Below are 17,373 nucleotides of genomic sequence, written 5' to 3' on the forward strand. Positions count from 1 at the left end.
TTATGAATCCTCAGAAATTAGATATTTTCAATGTGGTCTCAGACTTTTGGACCCGAATGTATATATAGAAAACAGAGAGGATAAAATGTGTACATTGTGCAGACTATGCATGAGAAGAAACAAATCCAGACATATCAAAGAAGAAAGAAATGACATGTTTGTAACTCTTGTTTTTATTAAAAAGGGTTTTATGTTAAATTCCACATTTAGATTGTTGATGATGACTGTTTATAGTATACTTCCAAAATGTTTCACTTTGGAGCAGGGGCGTCCCTAGTCCTATTTTAGGGGGCTTTAACTAAATATACATTATTAGTTTAAATCATCAATAGTTTTTTCTTCATTCATTTTTCATTAAAGTCGATCGAATTGTGTCATTGCATCTCTAAATTCACAATGCACCTAAAGCGCCAGGCACTAGGACCTGGGAGAGGCTGCTGCTGCTGTCCCCAGTAGAGACTGGAACGGTAGTCAGAAACCACTGGAGAGACAAGATGATGGCGAAGACTTCACCAATATAAACATCATATACAGAGTGAAATAGTAAGTAGTTACAGAGTGAAGATAACAAGCTCCAATATGAATTTGTGGATAATGATGGTCAATGTAGCGAGCTATCAAGTTGTTACTCGTTTGTTTCTTGCTAACTTTAAGTTTTAGTGAGGAAAAGACGAGAGGATAGACTATATACTATACTATAGACTATACACTAACGTTATACAGTGGAAACTGCTGATATAATCACAGTTACAGTGATCAAAAAGCTCAGGACAGAATCAGTCCTATACAACTGCTGTTTAAATAATTTGCTGATAGTAATCAAATAATCTGCTTACAGTGTTCATTTTGGGTCTTTCATACATGAAAACATGGAGGAAAAAATAAAATTATGGTAACTCTATTTTTATTTTTTACCTTACTCCCATGATACACATGTGATGATGTAATTAGCGGCTGCGGCACCGTTATCAGGGGTGCTGGGTGTGTTTATTTGTAACCACCGTGAAACAAACAGAAAATAATGTTTTCTTCCTCTCATTCACCGGCTTTCACGCCACCACTGCTCTCTCTCCTCATTCACTCTTTAGCACGCTCGACCACCGCTTCTCTCTCTCTCTCTCTGTCTCTCTCTCTCTCTCTGTCTCTCTCTCTCTCTCTCTCTCTCTCTCTCTCTGTCTCTCTGTCTCTCTCTCTCTCTGTCTCTCTCTCTCTCTGTCTCTCTCTTCCTCTCTCTCTATCTCTCTCTGTCTCTATCTCTCTCTCTCTGTCTCTCTATCTCTCTCTGTCTCTATCTCTCTCTCTCTCTGTCTCTCTGTCTCTCTCTCTCTCTTGTTAAAATGAGTCAGCAGCAAAACAACTTTACTGTATTTTGAAACAGTTACAGTAAATAGCAAAGCTGCCATTTCATTACTTTTTTATTCATGTAATAAATATACAAATGTCAGTTAGATGGTAATCTGCATGAGAAATATAGAAAAAGAAAAAAAATGGTTATAATAATCATCCGCTTATAGTGATCAATTTCAGACGGACGTGATCACTATAAGCTGACGAGCCATCCAGCCAAAGTGTGAACGAGTCTTCAAAAAAGGCAGCAACTCCGCTGAAGGCCAGTCAGGTGAGATTTTGCCAGTTCAGACAAATACAAACTTAAACTGGTTGATCACTCATTAAGCTTTGAGTTCTTGTAAATGTGAGTTTTATAAAATAACATGTTACTGAAAACAGGCGAGGAGAGGAAGAGGAGGAAGATGAAGGAGACTGACAGGGCTGAAGGAGCAGGTCTGATGAAGGTTAGTGATCAAGAAGAAAGCGAGTGGGAGTTGTTTAAGCTTTCAGTTCAAATTAATACTGAATTTTATTTTATTTTAACTAAAAGTATAAACTTTTAGTTTTCGAGGTTCACACATCAAACATCAGTCTGTGTATCAATAACATACTGAGGACCTGCAACTTATCTAAGAGAGAGGAGATAACATTCCTTGACTTCAGTACCTTTGCTTGATCTGTGTCTGTTGTAAGTGGATGGAAAGCATTTAAGTCATATTAGATCTGTGCTGAATACAAACTATGCAGGTAAAGGCTCAGCCCCTCTAACCATAAATCTCTAGTGACGCCCTCCTGTGCATTGGAGACCTCATCACCATCATTCCTTTAAATGTTAAGAAAATGATCCTGTTTGTTGTCGTGTCCTGTCTGTGCTGCTGATCTGACGTCTGTGTGTCAATATTTGAATTCTGGTTAATAATCAATTGATTAGCTGCGTCTCTGTCCTCCATTTGATCTGCAAACACACACCAACCGTCCGTCCTCACAGGAGACGACAGGTAGGACTGGTCCACTCACAGCAGAACAGGTTCTGACTCCTCACAGGTTCTCAACCTGTGGGTCACGGGCCCACTCAGGGTCCTTTGATACTCACACTAGATCTCTGGAGATTTTGATATTTGTTTGTTGTGTTAAAGAATAGATTTGAAATGTGGTTTAATTTATAAAAAGTATGATCTAGCCGGAGGTAAAGTAAACCAAACCTGAAGTCACATGACGACTCATCTACTAATGATTTCTAATGATTTCTGAGGTTGAGATGAAAAGTGTCATTAAGAGAGAACTAAACTCAGCTCTTTACCACTAGCAAGAGGAGTGTACAGTCATGGCTGCTGGTCATTAGAGAGAATGCAGGTTTAAGGCACTTCCGCATTGGCTTCACTTTTCGGACCGGGAGCTACCCGCTTGGTTGTTTCCTAAATCTAAAGTGTTTATCCTCTGTATGGTGGCCTTAATAGGACATCTCAGGCTGTCACGCTCAGCTCTACACTGTCACACTTGGTTTAGACTAAATCCAAAAAGTGAAAATGACCAGCTGCGACTGTTGCTCATAAAACTGTGAATTTACAGTTTTACACTTCACTTTTGAACAGATTAAACAAACATGATATAACATGTTGATCAGTGATCTGCTGCTTCACATGTAGCGTGCAGACATGACAATCAATCTGAACATCTGACTCTCTGTTAATCAGCCTCAGCCATGCTTTATTTAGGCCTAGCTGAGCCTAAACAAAGCTGAGCCTAAACAAAGCTGAGCCTAAACAAAGCTGAGCCTAAACAAAGCTGAGCCTAAACAAAGCTGAGCCTCAGTCTCGTGGCCTTTACACAGAATCACTAACTTAGTGAGAAAACTAAACTTGTTGTTTCCTGTCTGGAGCTGTTTGTTTCTGTGTTTCTGTTGTTTTCAGTCTTTGTTGTGAGTTTTGTTCTTCTCATAGATGTGTGTTTGATTTCCTGACAGACATGCTGCCGTCCAGAGCTCTGACCACGACTCTCTGCTCTCTGCTGCTCTGCTCTGCACTGATGGAGTGTACAGGTGAGGCTGACTGCAGGACAGGTAGACAGGGGTAACGATCCACCTGCTGACATGTGACAGTATCTGGTGTTCAGGTGTAACGATCCACCTGCTGACATGTGACAGTATCTGGTGTTCAGGTGTAACGATCCACCTGCTGACATGTGACAGTATCTGGTGTTCAGTGTTCCTGCAGCGGTCGACGGCCGGGCAGATCCTCCGCTCCGCCCCCAGGAGGCGTCGAGCCAACTCCATCCTGGAGGAGATATTACCGGGGAACCTGGAGAGGGAGTGTTATGAGGAGAGGTGCTCACAGGAGGAGGCTGCCGAGATCTTCCAGACGCAGGAGAAGACGGTAAGAACGGCAATGTGCTCTAAACTGAGGGTCGGGGGCCTGCAGGATGTCAGTTGAAACGCTGACAGGGTCTCAGGAGGTTTCACACACTAAATCTGTTTATATGACCACAGGGGGGCGCTACAGGCTGAAAACTCTACATGTGGTGACTTTAACATTTTGTCTTTATCCAAACAACTTTCAGTCAAACTGGTAGTAGTAGTCAGTAGTCAGTACTCCTATGACCTGAAAGGAGAGGGTCACATGACTGATGGAGGGAGCTGAGTATGCACTACTGTTTACTACCGACTGACCTCTGTGCCAACCGTTATAGTGTTGTCTTATAATCCTCACTGACTATGTGTTTGTCAATTTTGATTTATGAGTTTCATTTTTAAAAATTTTATCGCAGACACATTTCAACAGGAATTTTTTGTTGAAAATCATTTTTGTTGTGTTTTTGTGCAGCAGAATTGAGCTTGTTATTATCTGATATTCTTTGAACAGACATTCTGATCAGAGTTAGTGGAAGTCTTCTGCTGGGTGACAGACCCACACATTACTGAATTTAAAGGAAAATTCTGTTAATAGACCTATGACATAGAAATTCTAAGTAACTTATATTGAAGGGTCTGTCCATCCATCCATCCATCCATCCGTCCATTTTCCAATGCTTATCTGGGACCGGTCGCAGTATCATCAGACTGAGTAAGGAAACCCAGACATCTTTCACCCTGGAAATGCCTTCCAGATCCTTCTGGGGGATCCCGAGGTGTTCCCAGGCCAGAAAATATATGTAATCCCTCCAGCGCCTTCTGGGTCTGCCCCAGGGTCTCCTACCAGTTGGATGTCCCTGAACACCTCCAGAGGGAGGTGTCCAGGAGGATCCTAACCAGGTGCCAAAACCACTTCAGCTAGCAAGCTTTCAACGCGAAGGAGCAGCGGCTCCCCCCAGATCTCCGAGGTCCTCACCCTATCTCGAAGGCTGAGCCCAGACACTCTCTGGAGGAAACTCATTTCAGCTGCTTGTATCTGCAATCTCATTCTTTCAGTCACTACCCAAATCTCCACAGGTGAGGGTTGGAATGCAGACCGGCTGGTAAATTGAGAGCTTCTTCACCACAACAGTCCAGTACAACGGCTGCATTACTGCTGATGCTGCACCGATCCGCCGATCTGCCCCTCACGCTCCATCTTACCCTCACTGTGAACAAGACCCTGAGATACTTGAACTCCTTCACTTTGGGCAGCAACTCACTCCAAACCCAGAGGGAGCAGTCCATCTTTTACTGGCAGAGCATCATGGCCTCAGATTTGGAGGTGCTGACTCTCATCCTGACCGCTTCACATTCCACTGCAAACTGTCCCAAATAAGGTTATTCTTCACATATCTATACCTCTACTGGTTATTAAACTATAAACAAGACACTATGCTGATTTAAGTTAACTAAAGTCATGTAGTCTGTACGAGCGTGTCTCCACCTTACCTTGGTTACCATAGGAGACAGCCAGCCTTATGAAGACAGAGAGATGTCCTGCTGTGAAACAGGTCATGACCTACTGCTCCCAGGATAGAAAATGACCAGAGAATGACCCATGGAACACAAATACCCTTCACCCCCATGTGGTTTTCAAAATCTGATAAACTAAATGTTGTCATTATTTTGATGATAAGTATGTCATATTTTGGAGGGAGGTAGGCAACTACAAGTCTTTAGTTTGTTTTTCTCATGTTCATCATTTTTACATTTTAAAGTGTTTTGTTGTGTTCAAATCACATTTCACCCTTTTATGAATTTTCCAAAGACAGCGCTCTCTCGGTCACGTGACCATTTTTCTGTGATTTAAAAACTGAGATCATTCTTTTTAATCTTAAATCAAGTTGAGAAAGTGATCTGGGTTTTTCGGGATAGTAGAGTGTAACAGCACTAAAAACTACATGTTTTGGATGTGAGTCGAAACTTGACCAGTGAAGTGATCAGAGGTCTCAGCCAGTAGATGAATCTAAACACTTTAGATATTAACTCTGTGTTTCTTGTCCTACAGCTGGAGTTCTGGTACAAATACACAAGTGAGTATATCATCATCATCATCGATAATTATCAAACAAACAATCCCAAATGTTCAAATTGATCAAATACTTCACTCTTCAATACTTCTGCTGCTGCTGAGGTCTGAAGATTCAGTCTGATCTGGATTAATTAGATCCTGATAATCATTGATTTAAAACTGATTAGGAGCCATATAAACCTCATCTGAATTTATTTATTCCTGATCTAACTGCTTCTTTAGTGGCTTGTTCTGGAGCTTTTAATAATATCACACAATCCTAAATGTACTTGGATCAAATTTAGATTATTTACACCTGTGTTTGGCTTGATTTACAACATAAACATAATTTGACTGTAAGTCCTGTAAATAAAACGTTAATTCACCTTACTGATGACATCACTGTACCTGGTTGAATGAGTCATGTTGTGTTCGAGTGCTTCCTCTGTGTGTCGTAGATCTGAACCTCTGTCAGACTAATCCCTGTCTGAACGGAGGGATCTGCGCTCTGGACCGAGGAGACTTCATGTGTCTCTGCCCGCCTCGGTACAACGGCAAGACCTGCGACTCAGGTAAACAACACACCTGCATCTCAGGTTACCGTGGTTACTGTGTAAGATTTAAGGCTCTGCTTCAACCTTTGAGTCCAAAACTTCAGGTAGATTTCAACAGGTGACGCTTTCTAGTCCTGAATCCAGAACCTGCAGCGTCCCTCAGGGAAGGGTCCTGGGGCCACTGCTCTTTTTATTTATGTTATACAAATGCAGATAAATCTTTTCTCAAATCAATCTGAGAGAATAATCAGAGTTTTTAGTTACAGTCAGTCAGACGGCAACAAAAACTTCATATGTTGGATGATCAGCTCTGATGGCACTATGCAGCAACATGTCCAGTAAAGCAGCCCTGTTGATGGTGCTTTTACTGTATTATTGTAATAATTGTAGTATGTGTGTGTAGTGGTGCTGGAGTGTCATTATAGAAACGGCGGCTGCATGCAGTACTGCAGAGACCTGGTGGGTGGAGCTGGAGTTCAGTGTGGCTGCGCTGAAGGATTCAAACTGGAGGCTGATGGACAGAGATGCTCCAAGACCGGTAACACTCAGAGAACCACCGTTACCACTGTAATCTCTGCACATAAAACTACTGTTACTACTGTTACCACTGTAACCTCTGCACATAAAACTACTGTTACTACTGCACATAACACTACTGTTACTACTGCACATAACACTACTGTTACTACTGTAACTACTGCACATAACACTACTGTTACTACTGTTACCACTGTAACCTCTGCATATAACACTACTGTTACTACTGCACATAAAACTACTGTTACTACTGCACATAAACTACTGTTACTACTGCACATAACACTACTGTTACTACTGTTACCACTGTAACCTCTGCATATAACACTACTGTTACTACTGCACATAAAACTACTGTTACTACTGCACATAAACTACTGTTACTACTGCACATAACACTACTGTTACTACTGTTACTACTGCACATAACACTACTGTTACTACTGCACATAAAACTACTGTTACTACTGCACATAACACTACTGTTACTACTGTAACTACTGCACATAACACTACTGTTACTACTGCACATAACACTACTGTTACTACTGCACATAAAACTACTGTTACTACTGCACATAACACTACTGTTACTACTGCACATAAAACTACTGTTACTACTGTAACTACTGCACATAACACTACTGTTACTACTGTTACCACTGTAACCTCTGCATATAACACTACTGTTACTACTGCACATAAAACTACTGTTACTACTGCACATAAACTACTGTTACTACTGCACATAAAACTACTGTTACTACTGCACATAACACTACTGTTACTACTGCACATAAAACTACTGTTACTACTGCACATAACACTACTGTTACTACTGTAACTACTGCACATAACACTACTGTTACTACTGCACATAACACTACTGTTACTACTGCACATAACACTACTGTTACTACTGCACATAAAACTACTGTTACTACTGCACATAAACTACTGTTACTACTGCACATAACACTACTGTTACTACTGTAACTACTGCACATAACACTACTGTTACTACTGTTACCACTGTAACCTCTGCATATAACACTACTGTTACTACTGCACATAAAACTACTGTTACTACTGCACATAAACTACTGTTACTACTGCACATAACACTACTGTTACTACTGTAACTACTGCACATAACACTACTGTTACTACTGCACATAAAACTACTGTTACTACTGCACATAAACTACTGTTACTACTGTAACTACTGCACATAACACTACTGTTACTACTGTTACTACTGCACATAACACTACTGTTACTACTGCACATAACACTACTGTTACTACTGTAACTACTGTAACCTCTGCACATAAAACTACTGTTACTACTGCACATAACACTACTGTTACTACTGTAACTACTACACATAACACTACTGTTACTACTGCACATAACACTACTGTTACTACTGTTACCACTGTAACCTCTGCACATAAAACTACTGTTACTACTGCACATAACACTACTGTTACTACTGTAACTACTGCACATAACACTACTGTTACTACTGTAACTACTGTAACCTCTGCACATAAAACTACTGTTACTACTGCACATAACACTACTGTTACTACTGTAACTACTGCACATAACACTACTGTTACTACTGTTACCACTGTAACCTCTGCATATAAAACTACTGTTACTACTGCACATAACACTACTGTTACTACTGCACATAACACTACTGTTACTACTGTTACCACTGTAACCTCTGCACATAAAACTACTGTTACTACTGCACATAAACTACTGTTACTACTGCACATAACACTACTGTTACTACTGTTACTACTGCACATAACACTACTGTTACTACTGTTACTACTGTAACTACTGTAACCTCTGCACATAAAACTACTGTTACTACTGCACATAACACTACTGTTACTACTGTAACTACTACACATAACACTACTGTTACTACTGCACATAACACTACTGTTACTACTGTTACCACTGTAACCTCTGCACATAAAACTACTGTTACTACTGCACATAAAACTACTGTTACTACTGCACATAACACTACTGTTACTACTGTAACTACTGCACATAACACTACTGTTACTACTGTAACTACTGCACATAACACCACTGTAACTACTGCACATAAAACTACTGTTACTACTGTTACTACTGCACATAACACTACTGTTACTACTGTAACTACTGCACATAACACTACTGTTACTACTGCACATAACACTACTGTTACTACTGTTACTACTGTTACTACTGCACATAACACCACTGTTACTACTGTTACTACTGCACATAACACTACTGTTACTACTGCACATAACACTACTGTTACTACTGTTACTACTGCACATAACACTACTGTTACTACTGTAACTACTGTAACCTCTGCACATAAAACTACTGTTACTACTGCACATAACACTACTGTTACTACTGCACATAACACTACTGTTACTACTGTAACTACTGCACATAACACTACTGTTACTACTGCACATAACACTACTGTTACTACTGTTACTACTGCACATAAACTACTGTTACTACTGCACATAACACTACTGTTACTACTGTAACTACTGCACATAACACTACTGTTACTACTGCACATAAAACTACTGTTACTACTGCACATAAAACTACTGTTACTACTGCACATAACACTACTGTTACTACTGTAACTACTGCACATAACACTACTGTTACTACTGCACATAAAACTACTGTTACTACTGCACATAAACTACTGTTACTACTGTAACTACTGCACATAACACTACTGTTACTACTGTTACTACTGCACATAACACTACTGTTACTACTGCACATTACACTACTGTTACTACTGTAACTACTGTAACCTCTGCACATAAAACTACTGTTACTACTGCACATAACACTACTGTTACTACTGTAACTACTACACATAACACTACTGTTACTACTGCACATAACACTACTGTTACTACTGTTACCACTGTAACCTCTGCACATAAAACTACTGTTACTACTGCACATAACACTACTGTTACTACTGTAACTACTGCACATAACACTACTGTTACTACTGTAACTACTGTAACCTCTGCACATAAAACTACTGTTACTACTGCACATAACACTACTGTTACTACTGTAACTACTGCACATAACACTACTGTTACTACTGTTACCACTGTAACCTCTGCACATAAAACTACTGTTACTACTGCACATAACACTACTGTTACTACTGCACATAACACTACTGTTACTACTGTTACCACTGTAACCTCTGCACATAAAACTACTGTTACTACTGCACATAAACTACTGTTACTACTGCACATAACACTACTGTTACTACTGTAACTACTGCACATAAAACTACTGTTACTACTGTAACTACTGCACATAAAACTACTGTTACTACTGTTACTACTGCACATAACACTACTGTTACTACTGCACATAACACTACTGTTACTACTGTTACCACTGTAACCTCTGCACATAAAACTACTGTTACTACTGTTACTACTGTTACTACTGCACATAAACTACTGTTACTACTGTTACTACTGCACATAACACTACTGTTACTACTGTTACTACTGCACGTAACACTACTGTTACTACTGTTACTACTGCACATAACACTACTGTTACTACTGCACATAACACTACTGTTACTACTGTTACTACTGCACATAACACTACTGTTACTACTGCACATAACACTACTGTTACTACTGTTACTACTGCACATAACACCACTGTTACTACTGTTACTACTGTTACTACTGGTACTGTTAATATTTTTCTCTGAAATTTAATGGAGTAGAAGTACAAAGTAATAGAAAATGAAAAATACACAAGTAAAGTATAAGTACCTCAGAACTGTACTTCAGAACTGGAGTGTTTGTTTTCCTCGTCCTGTGCAGTGGCGTTTCCTTGTGGCCGTCAGCAGAGGGAGGCGTTGTACCGAAGTCGCTCTCTGTGGACTCACTCTGATCAGGTCAATATCACCATGGAGACGGACGCCATATTGGACAACAACATCACAGAGAGCTGGTTGAACTCTACGCAAGCAGAGGGAGAGATGACAACAGTGAACGCATCCCAACAGAGAGGAGGGAACGAGACAGAGCTGTGGGAGGAGGAGGGGGGAGGAAGAGGAGATGTGGATGGTCGTATAGTGGGAGGAAACCTGGAGAGACAAGGAGGCAGTCCCTGGCAGGTGCGGAGGATATTTTAGATTAAATCTGTGATTTATTTTCCTTTTTTTACTTTGATTTTTGTTGATGTGTGTGATGTGTTCAGGTTCTGATCCGCAGGTCTGATGGTTACGGTTTCTGTGGGGGGACTCTGGTTTCTGATCGCTGGGTGGTCTCTGCTGCTCACTGCTTCGAGCAGACTGCAGACCACGTTACTATAGGTAACACCACCTGTTCATCTGTCTGACTTTCTGACCTTGGAAGTTAGGACGTTTCGGCCTGACCTTTAAAGGTCTGTTAAAGGGTTCAGACTTGGTTTTCAGATTAAGGTTAGTTCAGTTTAGGGTTGAGATTCAGGTTCACTGAGATTAAGTATTTGTTGTGATGGTTGGGGCCAGGGAATGCAGACTTATCTGAAATATAATAATGGACTATTTATTATTTCTTTACCAAGAGTTTAAAACTTCTCTAAGTCTGCTGTTGCTTGAGAGGTTCTGAACTCTTTTCCAGAGAAATACAGCAGTGTATAAAAACGTATTTTTTCCTTTAGCACTCTGGAATGTAAAAAGAATAAGTAGTTAATTAAACCACCTCTTGTTGCATAATTATGATCGATCTCTGATAACTAAGACTAAAATAGTAACCAGAAGCTGTATTGTTTACAAAGTTTACTGTCAATAATTCTTCTTTTCACTGTGAGAGATTTTGAAAATGTGTTCAGGAAGATAATTTAGATAAAACCCCAACTGATTCCCAGATTGAGATTTTATTTCTTTAGAATAAATGAATAGAAATAAATCTAGTCCACTGTGGTGTGTGAAGAGAGAGGAACAGATGCTGCATCTGGTCCTTCATCCCACGTTTATTCCTCTATAGCGATTAGTCATATTTATTTTACCCCAGAAGAGGAAATAAAAACGGAGTAGGATGTCTGTGAGATTCTCTTTGCCCCTTCATTATTATCTTAGTTTAATAGTCTTTGTTCCACCTGCGCAGCGTGACGCAGCTGTGAATATTTTTTCATTTCGGGGCCACTAACAGGCACAGTAGAGATGCAATCCTATATGGTTTGTTTATTTCTCTTAATTCATTTCAGAATATAATTGATTGATAACTGATGTCATTCTTACCATTAATGAGGGCTAACAGCTTATTTTAATACTCATTTGGTCAAAAATGACTCATAGACAAATATCTGTTCAGTGTTGCACTTCAAGACAAATATTTCCTGCTGCTGTTTAATTTCTGGTGGGCTGAAAGTTGCGGATTTAAAAAAGTTGGAATTCACACATTAAGATTTAATATCTGGGGGGGCCAATTATATTTAATTAGATAGTGCCATGCACTGTTCACACAGCATGGCAGAGGGGCCAAATAGTTTTGCTGGCGGGCCAGATTTGGCCCACAGGCCACTATTTGCCTACCGCTGGTCTTCAAGAATCATTTCTGCCTCTGTGTGCAGGTGACTATGATAAGCAGCGTCATGATCCAGGTGAGCAGGTGATAAAGATTCAGCAGGTGGTGGTTCATCCTCACTTCCACGCCTTCACCTTCGACAGCGACATCGCTCTGCTCTACCTCGCTCAGCCCGTCGTCAGGGGCCCCGCCGCCATCCCCGCCTGCCTGCCTGACGCCCACCTGTCCAAATACCTGCTGAAGGTAATCACGGGATCTCAGATCAATACATCTGTGTGTTCCTGACCAGAGCTGACAGCTTGTTTTTGTGTGTTCAGGATGATAACCGGGGTGTGGTGACAGGCTGGGGGGTCACTCAGTACCTGGGCAAGTCCTCCCGTTTCCTCAGGAAGGTGGCGCTCCCGGTGGTCAGCTACCAGAAATGCAGCATGTCCACTGAACAGGTGATCAGCAGCCAGTCAAACCTATTTATTTATGTGTTTCAAGTGTTTTATATCATTCACATTACAACTTGAGAATAGAAGAAATCCTGATATAAAAATGAAAACAAATTCATTAAAACAAAATAAAAGCAATAAGATAACTCTTTAATGATGGCAGAAGACAGAGATCTTATCATATTGTTATAATATCATATCTTATCCTATCTTATTGTTATCATATTGTATCTTATCGCTATTGTGTCATAATTGTATTATCTTATATTATATTGTATCTTATCACATATATTATCATATTGTTTTCGTATCATATCTTATTGTATTTTTATTGTTATTGTATCTTATTGTATCGTATATTATCTCATCTCATCTTCCCCTGAAGGATCTGACCTCATCTCTGTTTTTAACATGATGTGTTTGTGTTTGCTGCAGGTGATCACAGACAACATGTTCTGTGCAGGATACCTGAGCGCCAGTATCGACGCCTGCAGCGGGGACAGCGGAGGACCCTTCGTAGTGAACTACAGAGGGACCTGGTTTCTGACCGGCGTGGTCAGCTGGGGAGAGAAATGTGCCGCCAGGGGGAAGTACGGCGTCTACACCCGACTGGGCAACTTCCTGAGCTGGATCAGAGACACCATGAACAGACAGGACCTGAACGCCACGCAGAGCTGAAGACATGTTGAGCGCTGACTTCAAGTCTGTCTGCACAAGTCGCTATTAACTCCAGAGAACAAGAAGTGTATTTTACTGAGAGGACAGTAACATATCACTGTGACGTTATTCACTCTGAATATTGAGTGTGGAAGTTCAAGCTTCACTGAGAGATGCATTAGAAGTTCCAAAAAGCCAGTAAGTTAACCTTTGAGTTGAGATTATTTTGTCACAATTGGTGCCTCACCCATGTTTCTAGTTAAAGTCGTAGTTTAGCTCCTGTGCAGTTTGTTTTGTTTAAATGTTTTTACTTACATTTGTGAAGTGATGTGTAAAATACAGAAACTGAATTTGAACTTTTTTTTTTCATGTTTAGTTGTGACAAAACAAACTTTCTCAGAAAATGTGACGATTCTTTGCCAAACGTGTTTATTTCAATTAATTTATAACTCTTGATATAATTCATACATGTGAGTGTAAAATATAATAATAACACATAAATGCACAACAGATCATCAAATCAGTGTGACACTGTGTGAGATACATGTGAGGATACATGTTAGTGGAGAGAGAATACAGTCACATTTAGGAGTGTTGTGTCTGAATCTTTTTGCTTTTTGTCTGTTTTTCATATTTGTTTGTCTCATTTTTCTGTTGATAAATAAAAGACAAACATTTTTAAGTCCTGTTAGCGTCCTCTAGTGTCTGTAGAGTTCATTACATCCACAATATGAACAAACTGGAGCTGCAATCGTTAATTGATTAATCGTTTCAGTCATTTTTTAAGCAAAAGCAAAAACAAACAACCCAAAAAGCAAATCCTCTGCTTCCAGCTTCTTAAATGTGAGAATTTGCTGTTTGATATATATAACAATCATTTGAATATCTTAAGATTCTGGACTGTTGGTCAGACAAAACAAGCAAATCAAAGGCATCACTGGAGACAGTAAGAAATGATAAATGGATTTTTTTCACAGACCAAACAATTAATGCAAATAATAATAAAAATAATAATAATTGAGAATAAAAATAATCGATAGTTGCAGCCTTGAAACAAACATCCTGATGATTTATCTTTTCTTACCAGCAGTGGAGCTAAAAATGTAAAGTTTGTCTTGAAGCTGGCTCTAGAGGAAGGATCATTGGGTCATTAAAATAACACAAGAGGGAGTGTATGAGTGTGTGTTCAGATTAGAGCTGTGTGATATGATGATATATATCACATGATGATACAAAAAGTCTTGTCGTTTCTTTAGTTGTGTCACAAATCAAACTCTATGAGGTGATATTTTTTGTCATTTGGAGGCAGGAAATTTGCCTGAAGGCAACAAAAACAAACATGGAGGACAGTGAACGCAACACAGAACGGAGAAAGACTCTGACCAGCCAAGACAGAACGAGGAGCTTGTACCTAAAAGACGAGCTACTTCTGTCACATGGACGTGGTTTAGGTATGAAAAGTCTGACACGGACCAGAAACATGTTACATGTTGAATTGAAAATGTATTTTTTCTCCTTTTATTTGTAAATAAAAGGAGAAAAATAATCAAATATGATTGAGTAACTTTTATTTCTCAAGTATATAATTTAAAATGTAATTAGAAACAGGCCTCTCCATGTGGTCATTTTATATAAACTATTTATTAATTGAATTTGCAGATCATTTGCTGTATCGTGATTCATTATCTGGATATGAAATGACCTATATCAACTGTATCGGGATATGAGTTTTTGGTTGGTTTAGTTCAGATCTTTGGTGGAATTAAAATAAATAAAAACAAAACAGTTTGGTCATAATCTGGTCTAAAGTTTGAGTTTAACTGTTACTGAAGAACACAATCAGTTAAAATACAGAAATAATCTCATTGGTTGAATCAAACTAGCGTTCATGTTACATCATTTGTTTTTTTAAACCCAGAAAAATATTAATGAATAATTTCAATAAAGTACAGAAAACATACTTTATGGATCAAAGAGGAATTATTCAGTAGTTAATATGCTTGTTTGTATATTAACTGCAGTATATTACAGTGTTATTACTGTTTTTCTGACACCAGTTATTTGTCTGTTTTCTTTTAACTAGTTTGTCAGTTAAATACTTAAGTGTAACATTTAAAAAAATATTATTTTAAAGCATTGAAATTCCTTTTTTTAAAATTCAGATGCATACTCTAAAAGCTTCACTTTAAACTGAAAACTTACTAATAACTTAATTAACATGATCTTTTTTTTCTACCGTGTGACCACCGGGGGGCAGCGTACAAAATGACAAACGAACTTAAATCCTGCCAGAGTGACAGATTTCTGATGTTTCTGCTGATCTGACAGATGGAAATATGCTGACAGCAACATATACAGTAAAAAATAAAAGCATCAGGAGAGTAAGACTCCATTAAAGCTCATCAGATGTTCTGCTGTAACACAGGTAGCTGCTGCTGTTCTCTTCTTCTCTGTTTTTACACCAGATTTGTTCACATTTAAAAGTCATGTGAATCAGCTGTTAGCAGCTCCTGTCTGCAGTGTAACATGATGTACTGACAACTATCACTGATCACTGTGATACTGAAGAAAACTTAAACGTGATGATTCTCAGGCAGGTTCTGCAGTTTCATTTTTCTCTGAGTGGATTTATGGAGGTTTCTTGGTGATGGATGTCAGAGGTAATAATGATCCTCAGGGAGTGAGAGTCCTACTGAATGATATCAATATGTGTTTCATGTCTGTGTTCAGATCTGACTGAGTTATGACTCCGAGAAGGAGGATGAGTTTTGACTCTTCTTCACCTCACGCAGTATCTTTGCTTCACCTTCAACTCTCCGGCGCCCCCCTGAGGAGGCTTTTGACTGAGTGTCTATTATAGACCAGATTCTGTCATTTCCTCATGGTTAACATGCCGGACTACATGTTGGCTGTTTGACCAGAGGAGGCGTGACGAATCATACGTTCTGATTCAGTTTGTGCTTGACCACTAGGGGGCAGTATGCAGGTGGTTCTGTATCCACTCCACGTATTTAACCACTCGGGTGTAGACTCCGTACACCCTCTGACTCCCGCACTCCTCCGGCCCGCCCCAGGACACCAACCCGAACACCACCCATCTCTGGCTGACCTCGTCCTCCATCACAAACGCCCCCCCGCTGTCCCCCAGGCAGGTGTCCCTCCCACCCTCATAGAAACCGGCACAGAACATGTTGTCGGTGATGTTGTAGCTGACGGAGCGCGAGGCGTAGCTGGCCTGGCACTCGTCCTGAGATACCACCGGCAGCTTGACATACTGCAGGAGGTCAGAGGTCATCCCCAGGTCAGCGGCCGCTGCGGGGTCAGAGGTCAGGGCGGAGGGGTCACCGGAGGTGGACGAGGCGTTGGGGTTGGAGATGCCCCAACCAGCAACAACACCCAGAGAGTTCGGGAGAGGTGTCGGGGTGTCGTCCTGGGTAACACAGAGGTCAAAGTTCAAGAAAGTGTTTACATGATTGTTTCTCTACAAGAAGATTTATTGTCCTCATTTTCTAAAATTGTCCTTACGCTTCATAGATGTCCTCACTTCATAAAAATATCCAACTTACCTTAAATGTCCTCGCTTCAAAAATGTCCCTATTTTCTAAAATTTTCCTCACTTGCCTAAAATGTCATCAATCTTAAAAAATTTCCTGAATTAAGAACATGGACAAAGTCAACCCTTTCCAAAAATGTCCCTATATTCAATTCTAAAACTGTCCTCAATCTTAAAAATGTCCTGAATTTCTAAAAATGTCCCCACTTAAGGACAATGCCCTCTCTATCCACAAAAGTTCTCACTTTGTAACAACATCACTCACTTCAAAAATGTCCCCTCTTCACA

The 17,373-nt window shown here is 39.9% G+C and overlaps 2 protein-coding genes across 4 annotated transcripts in view; one reads left to right on the top strand and one right to left on the bottom strand.

Annotated features, from left to right (window-relative positions):
• The first annotated feature begins 1,580 nt into the window (after positions 1-1,580).
• Positions 1,581-14,331, top strand: LOC122983764 (coagulation factor VII). Of its 2 annotated transcripts, none has more exons than XM_044353865.1 (12): positions 1,581-1,618; positions 1,729-1,793; positions 3,293-3,367; positions 3,532-3,701; positions 5,727-5,751; positions 6,188-6,301; positions 6,687-6,821; positions 10,750-11,045; positions 11,129-11,243; positions 12,485-12,681; positions 12,756-12,881; positions 13,311-14,331. In XM_044353865.1, exons 3-12 carry the CDS (start codon positions 3,295-3,297, stop codon positions 13,551-13,553), a joined length of 1,494 nt encoding a protein of 497 aa, XP_044209800.1. In that variant the 5' UTR covers positions 1,581-1,618; positions 1,729-1,793; positions 3,293-3,294; the 3' UTR covers positions 13,554-14,331. The 2 variants fall into 2 exon arrangements, with proteins under 2 accessions (XP_044209800.1, XP_044209799.1); XM_044353864.1 differs by having other exon boundaries at positions 1,593-1,618; positions 1,729-1,782.
• The window catches only part of masp1 (MBL associated serine protease 1), a 31,612-nt gene continuing 28,430 nt past the window's right edge, over positions 14,192-17,373 (bottom strand). For both annotated transcript variants that reach the window (XM_044353850.1, XM_044353849.1), the window contains exon 15: positions 14,192-16,962. In XM_044353850.1, coding sequence (XP_044209785.1) covers positions 16,501-16,962 — 462 coding nt within the window. In that variant the 3' untranslated portion in view covers positions 14,192-16,500. The remainder of the gene's footprint in view (positions 16,963-17,373) is intronic.

Source organism: Thunnus albacares, chromosome 6 (genome assembly GCF_914725855.1).
Source record: "Thunnus albacares chromosome 6, fThuAlb1.1, whole genome shotgun sequence".
NCBI lineage: Eukaryota > Metazoa > Chordata > Actinopteri > Scombriformes > Scombridae > Thunnus > Thunnus albacares.

What these genes read in the sequence shown, in the direction of transcription:
- LOC122983764 (XM_044353864.1), top strand. Translation starts at nt 1,752, where the DNA reads ATGAAGGAGACTGACAGGGCTGAAGGAGCAG. An exon ending in ACAGAGATGCTCCAAGACCG is followed by an intron (nt 6,822 to 10,749) that starts GTAACACTCAGA and finishes CGTCCTGTGCAG; the next exon opens with TGGCGTTTCCTTGTGGCCGT. An exon ending in GCAGCATGTCCACTGAACAG is followed by an intron (nt 12,882 to 13,310) that starts GTGATCAGCAGC and finishes TGTTTGCTGCAG; the next exon opens with GTGATCACAGACAACATGTT.